Source organism: Oncorhynchus masou, chromosome 14 (genome assembly GCF_036934945.1).
Source record: "Oncorhynchus masou masou isolate Uvic2021 chromosome 14, UVic_Omas_1.1, whole genome shotgun sequence".
NCBI classification, from domain to species: domain Eukaryota; kingdom Metazoa; phylum Chordata; class Actinopteri; order Salmoniformes; family Salmonidae; genus Oncorhynchus; species Oncorhynchus masou.
This window is the reverse complement of record NC_088225.1, coordinates 37,770,508-37,778,007: the sequence shown is the minus strand read 5'-3', so window position 1 is coordinate 37,778,007 and position 7,500 is coordinate 37,770,508. Positions and strand designations below refer to the sequence as shown.

At 41.5% G+C, this 7,500-nt stretch overlaps 1 protein-coding gene across 6 annotated transcripts in view; it reads right to left on the bottom strand.

The window, feature by feature from the left end:
• LOC135554816 (RNA binding protein fox-1 homolog 1) overlaps window positions 1-7,500 on the bottom strand; it is an 86,163-nt gene that overhangs the window by 55,065 nt on the left and 23,598 nt on the right. For 5 of the 6 annotated variants that reach the window (XR_010457748.1, XR_010457749.1, XR_010457750.1 and 2 more), the window contains exons 3-5: window positions 2,274-2,417; window positions 2,111-2,164; window positions 963-1,055 (exon numbers count right to left, since the gene is read on the bottom strand). Coding sequence is in view for 3 of the 6 variants with exons in the window: in XM_064987260.1 (XP_064843332.1) it covers window positions 963-1,055; window positions 2,111-2,164; window positions 2,274-2,417 (291 nt within the window). In the remaining 3 variants the exon portion in view is untranslated. The remainder of the gene's footprint in view (window positions 1-962; window positions 1,056-2,110; window positions 2,165-2,273; window positions 2,418-7,500) is intronic. The other variant, XM_064987261.1, reaches the window with a different exon arrangement.

Here is a 7,500-nt window from a genome sequence, read left to right as displayed (position 1 = left end):
ATTGTTGGAAAAAATGACTTGTGTCATGCACAAAGTAGATGTCCTAACCGACTTGCCTAAACTATAGTTTGTTGACAAGAAATTTGTGGAGTGGTTGAAAAACGAGTTTTAATGACTCCAACCTAGGTGTATGTAAACTTCAGAATTCAACTGTATGTACTTCACAACAAACTTCCAACTGAAGATAACAAATGAGCTCTTTTGAAAATAAATTAGGTCATAACAAAATGACGCAAATCCTGGGAAATATACAACAGTGAACTTGTAGACGTATTAATGGGTGTGAACAAAAAACCCCGACAATAAATCATAATGGGGGCTGTATGAGGAGAGTTCAGGGAGGGAGGTGATGACGCAGGTGGAGAGACAGGTGACGTGTGTGGGACAGGGTGGAATGGGGGGAGTGAAGCAGACATTATGCACACACACATTCACACACACACACACACTGACAAAGAGGAAGAGGAGGAGGTAAAGGAGGAAGAGGAGGAGGTAAAGGAGGAAGAGGTAAAAGAGGAAGAGGAGGAGGTAAAGGAGGAAGAGGGAGGAGGTAAAGGAGGAAGAGGAGGAGGTAAAGGAGGAAGAGGAGGAGGTAAAGGAGGAAGAGGGAGGAGGTAAAGGAGGAAGAGGAGGAGGTAAAGGAGGGAGAGGGAGGAGGTAAAGGAGGATGAGGAGGAGGTAAAGGAGGAAGAGGAGGAGGTAAAGGAGGAAGAGGAGGAGGTAAAGGAGGAAGAGGGAGGAGGTAAAGGAGGAAGGGGAGGAGGTAAAGGAGGAAGAGGAGGAGGTAAAGGAGGAAGAGGAGGAGGTAAAAGAGGAAGAGGAGGAGGTAAAGGAGGAAGAGGAGGAGGTAAAGGAGGAAGAGGGAGGAGGTAAAGGAGGAAGAGGGAGGAGGTAAAGGAGGAAGAGGAGGAGGTAAAGGAGGAAGAGGAGGAGGTAAAGGAGGAAGTATTGGTAACATGCACCTCTATTTTACGGCCTTCTACGACCGTGCCGTGTAATTTGTCTCGCGCCCTGTCAGCGTCCGCACTATGCTCGAAAGTTACGAACCCAAAACCCTGCGTGCAAGGATGGAGAGGGAGAGAACAGCATGCATGTTATTCATGTCATTATGACTATAATCATTATGCATATTATTACTGTCATTACTCCTGTTTCTCCTGCCAGTACAGAAAACAGCCTGGGCTGGTGTTCAGTAGAATAAAAGGAGAAAACACATTGAAATGTAAATAGATGAAGCACACTATTATAGGCCAGCTTTAGGCAGGAACCCCCTCTGCTTCAAAACGTTTTGCTCATCTTCTCGCCTCTAACACACATCTCTATCCTCTAGCTTCCTGTAACACACATCTCTATCCTCTAGCTTCCTGTAACACACATCTCTATCCTCTAGCTTCCTGTAACACACATCTCTAGCTTCCTCTAACACATCTCTATCCTCTAGCTTCCTGTAACACACATCTCTATCCTCTAGCTTCCTGTAACACACATCTCTATCCTCTAGCTTCCTCTAACACATCTCTAACCTCTAGCTTCATCTAACACATCTCTAACCTCTAGCTTCCTCTAACACATCTCTAACCTCTAGCTTCCTCTAACACACATCTCTAGTTTCCTCTAAAACACATCTCTAACATCTAGCTTCCTCTACAACACATCTCTAACATCTAGCTTCCTCTAGCACATCTTTAACCTCTAGCTTCCTCTAACACATCTCTATCCTCTAGCTCCCTCTAACACATCTCTAACCTCTAGCTTCCTGTAACACATCTCTAACCTCTAGCTTCCTCTAACACATCTCTAACCTCTAGCTTCCTCTAACACATCTCTAACCTCTAGCTTCCTCTAACACATCTCTAAACTCTAGCTTCCTCTAACACACATCTCTAGTTTCCTCTAAAACACATCTCTAACATCTAGCTTCCTCTACAACACATCTCTAACATCTAGCTTCCTCTAGCACATCTTTAACCTCTAGCTTCCTCTAACACATCTCTATCCTCTAGTTTCCTCTAACACATCTCTAACCTCTAGCTTCCTCTAACACACATATATAACCTCTAGCTTCCTCTAACAACTACCATGCAAAAGAGAAACACAACGCATCACCTACCTTAGAGCCCCGCTCGTTAAAAATGATTTCAACATCTAAGATTTGACCAAATTGCTGGAAGGAAAGACAGAAAACAAAGCCAGAGTCAATGACATACTTTATGCAGGATTGTAAATGATTCACTTATAGGGGATAACATAAGTAAGTGTAGTGTAATACTCACACCAAACATCTGCCTGAGGTCTGGGTCCCTGAATCTGAAGGGTATGTTGGAGACATGGAGACGCTTGGGTTGAGTCTTACTGTTAGTACTGTCAGACGACTGGCTCTGCTGCTGACTGTCTGTCTGAGACTCATCCTCTGTCTGCTGGGGGGAGGGGAGGGAGGGAGGGAGGGAGGGAGGGAGGGGGGGAGGGAAGAGAAAGGGGAGGGAGGGAGGGAAGGAGGGGGGAGGGAGGGAGGGAGGGAGGGAGGGAGGGAGGGAGGGAAGAGAAAGAGGGGGAGGGAGGGAGGGAGGGAAGAGAAAGGGGAGGGGGAGGGAGGGAGGGAGGGAGGGAAGAGGGAGGGGGGGGGAGGGAGGGGGGGAAGAGAAACGGGAGGGAGGGAGGGAGGGAAGAGAAAGGGGAGTGAGGGAGGGAGGGGGGGAGTGATGGAGGGAGGGGGGGAGGGAGGGATAGGAAGGGAGGGAGACAGAATTATACTCACAAAATAACTAAACATAGAAATACATGTTGACCTCTAGTGTCATACCAGAACATCTAATCTATACTAGAATGAAACAAGCTGACCTATACTAGAATGACTAGGGGTGAACAGCTGATCTATAGTAGAATGACTCTAGAGGTGAACAGCTGATCTATACTAGAATGACTAGAGGTGAACAGCTAATCTATACTAGAATGACTCTAGAGGTGAACAGCTGATCTATACTAGAATGGCACTAGAGGTGAACAGATGATCTATACTAGAATGACTCTAGAGGTGAACAGCTGATCTATACTAGAATGGCACTAGAGGTGAACAGATGATCTATACTAGAATGACTAGGGGTGAACAGCTGATCTATACTAGAATGACACTAGATGTGAACAGCTGATCTATACTAGAATAACAAAAGATGAACAGCTGATTTATGCTAGAATGACTAGGGGTGAACAGTTGATCAATACTAAAATGGCACTAGAGGTGAACAGCTGATCTATACTAGAATAACAAAAGATGAACAGTTGATCTATACTAGCATGACTAGGGGTGAACAGCTGATCTATACTAGAATGGCTCTAGAGGTGAACAGCTGATCTATACTAGAATAACAAAAGATGAACAGCTGATCTATACTAGAATGACACTAGAGGTGAACAGCTGATCTATACTAGAATGGCTCTAGAGGTGAACAGCTGATCTATAATAGAATGGCTCTAGAGGTGAGCAGCTGATCTATACTAGAATGTCAACAGTTGATCTATATTTACACTCAAGTCAGTCTTGTTCCACTGTCTGGCCTGAGAAGACACACACACACACACACAGACAATACTAAAATGTATAGCCTAAACATGGTTAAAACTGTCATGTTTGATACTATATGCATCCATAGCATCTATAGCATCTATAGCATCTATAGCATCTATAGCATCCATAAAATTCATAGCAACCATAGCATCTATAGCATCCATAGCATCTATAGCATCCATAGCATCCATAGCATCTATAGCATCCATAGCATCTATAGCATCTATAGCATCCATAGCATCCATAGCATCTATAGCATCCATAGCATCTATAGCATCCATAGCATCCATAGCATTCATAGCATCCATAGCATTCATAGCATCCATAGCATCTATAGCATCCATAGCATCTATAGCATCTATAGCATCCATAGCATCTATAGCATCTATAGCATCCATAGCATCCATAGCATCTATAGCACCTATAGCATCTATAGCATCCATAGCATCTATAGCACCTATAGCATCTATAGCATCTATAGCATCCATAGCATCCATAGCATCAATAGCATCTATAGCATCTATAGCATCCATAGCATCCATAGCATCAATAGCATCTATAGCACCAATCCCCCCACTTTTATGGAAACAGTGTTGGGGGGTTACGCTTTGTTAATGTTTTAACTGCTGATTGCCACTTTAAGAGCGAATAGTGTACGGAGCTAACAGATGTTAGCAGCTGTTTTCTACAGCTTCCACAGTGGATGGAGCACTATATTTAACGAAGGCCCAAAAGGGGACGTTCATCGTCGGAACCTTCATAGCTGTTCATCGTGTTAAATCTCCAAGCTGTTTCCCAAAACCATTGTTACTAAAGATGAAGTAGAAAACGCTGGTTATTGACCGGCTGCCTCAGACCTCTCATGGAACAGCTTAGTCTTTTCCCCACACACTTAGAACAAGAAGGTGCTATCTAGAACCTCAAAGCTGTTGAAGAACCCTATCTAGAACCTTTTGAAGAACCCTTTTTGAGATTACTGGTAGAACTCTTTTGGTTCCAGGTAGAACTCTTTTGGTTCCAGGTAGAACTCATTTGGTTCCAGGTAGAACTCTTTTGGTTCCATGTAGAACCCTTTTGGAACCCTTTTGTCAAAGAGTGTACCGCGTCACGTTATATACACAGAAGATCTCCGCTGAACATAGAATCAAGATGTTTGGTTCTGTGTGAGCATCAATAAAGTCACAAGGAAGTTGAATACAAATGCAAAGTTGCCAACAGTTACAAACAAGAGAAGGATAAACAGACGCTTCACTAAGAAAACACAGATGACCGCATTTAAATATAAATAGCCCACAGTAGAGGCTACATAGGACAATATCATTCAATAATATCACTGCAGGAGCACTTAGAAGATGCGTAGCGACACCTCAGATTTACTATTGCTTCAGTTCCTGTTCCTCTTGTAGAATATTATCTAAAACATTATTGTAGTGCTCCTGTTCCTCTTGTAGAATATCATCTAAAACAGTATAGAGCAGTTCCTGTTCCTCTTGTAGAATATTATCTAAAACAGTATAGAGCAGTTCCTGTTCCTCTTGTAGAATATTATCTAAAACTGTATTGTAGATCTCCTGTTCCTCTTGTAGAATATTATCTAAAACAGTATTGTAGAGCTCCTGTTCCTCTTGTAGAATATTATCTAAAACAGTATAGAGCAGTTCCTGTTCCTCTTGTAGAATATTATCTAAAACAGTATTGTAGATCTCCTGTTCCTCTTGTAGAATATTATCTAAAACAGTATTGTAGATCTCCTGTTCCTCTTGTAGAATATTATCTAAAACAGTATTGTAGAGCTCCTGTTCCTCTTATAGAATATTATCTAAAACAGTATAGAGCAGTTCCTGTTCCTCTTGTGGAATATTATCTAAAACAGTATAGAGCAGTTCCTGTTCCTCTTATAGAATATTATCTAAAACAGTATTGTAGATCTCCTGTTCCTCTTGTAGAATATTATCTAAAACAGTATTGTAGAGCTCCTGTTCCTCTTGTAGAATATTATCTAAAACAGTATAGAGCAGTTCCTGTTCCTCTTGTAGAATATTATCTAAAACAGTATTGTAGAGCTCCTGTTCCTCTTGTAGAATATTATCTAAAACAGTATTGTAGAGTTCCTGTTCCTCTTGTAGAATATTATCTAAAACAGTATTGTAGAGTTCCTGTTCCTCTTGTAGAATATTATCTAAAACAGTATTGTAGAGTTCCTGTTCCTCTTGTAGAATATTATCTAAAACAGTATTGTAGAGTTCCTGTTCCTCTTGTAGAATATTATCTAAAACAGTATTGTAGAGCTCCTGTTCCTCTTGTAGAATATTATCTAAAACAGTATTGTAGAGTTCCTGTTCCTCTTGTAGAATATTATCTAAAGCAGTATTGTAGATCTCCTGCACCTAAACAGCACCGACATCTATTTCAGTCCAAGTCAAGCACTGATTAATACTGGAAATAAATGTCATGTTTATTCAGTTGACTTCCATTTAGCTAATTGCAGGCTGTAATAACATGTGCACAGTGAAGAGGTACACAAACCAGGGATGGAGAGCGTTATTATTGGGAAATTAAACCACCTCAATGTCACTAGCCAACAGGTGGTTAATATCTCTCTAGAAAATGATCCGACGTCAGAATTGTGGAACAATGATAATGTTAAGGTAAGACTTGAATGGAGAAAGCTGATCCGAGAGCCACCCAGTCCTCTACTGTCTATATATCCTATAGACCCAGTCCTCTACTGTCTATATATCCTATAGACCCAGTCCTCTACTGTCTATATATCCTATAGACCCAGTCCTCTACTGTCTATATATCCTATAGACCCAGTCCTCTACTGTCTATATATCCTACAGACCCAGTCCTCTACTGTCTATATATCCTATAGACCCAGTCCTCTACTGTCTATATATCCTATAGACCCAGTCCTCTACTGTCTATATATCCTATAGAGACAGACCCAGTCCTCTACTGTCTATATATCCTATAGACCCAGTCCTCTACTGTCTATATATCCTATAGACCCAGTCCTCTACTGTCTATATATCCTATAGAGACAGACCCTGTCCTCTACTGTCTATATATCCTATAGACCCAGTCCTCTATTGTCTATATATCCTATAGACCCAGTCCTCTACTGTCTATATATCCTACAGACCCAGTCCTCTACTGTCTATATATCCTATAGACCCAGTCCTCTACTGTCTATATATCCTATAGACCCAGTCCTCTACTGTCTATATATCCTATAGACCCAGTCATCTACTGTCTATATATCCTATAGACCCAGTCCTCTACTGTCTATATATCCTATAGACCCAGTCCTCTACTGTCTATATATCCTATAGAGACAGACCCAGTCATCTACTGTCTATATATCCTATAGACCCAGTCCTCTACTGTATATATATCCTATAGAGACAGACCCTGTCCTCTACTGTCTATATATCCTATAGACCCAGTCCTCTACTGTCTGTATATCCTATAGACCCAGTCCTCTACTGTTTATATATCCTATAGACCCAGTCCTCTACTGTTTATATATCCTATAGAGACAGACCCTGTCCTCTACTGTCTATATATCCTATAGAGACAGACCCAGTCCTCTACTGTCTATATATACTATAGAGACAGACCCTGTCCTCTACTGTCTATATATCCTATAGACCCAGTACTCTACTGTCTATATATCCTATAGAGACAGACCCAGTCATCTACTGTCTATATATCCTATAGACCCAGTCCTCTACTGTATATATATCCTATAGAGACAGACCCTGTCCTCTACTGTCTATATATCCTATAGACCCAGTCCTCTACTGTCTATATATCCTATAGAGACAGACCCTGTCCTCTACTGTCTATATATCCTATAGACCCAGTCCTCTACTGTATATATATCCTATAGACCCAGTCCTCTACTGTATATATATCCTATAGACCCAGTCCTC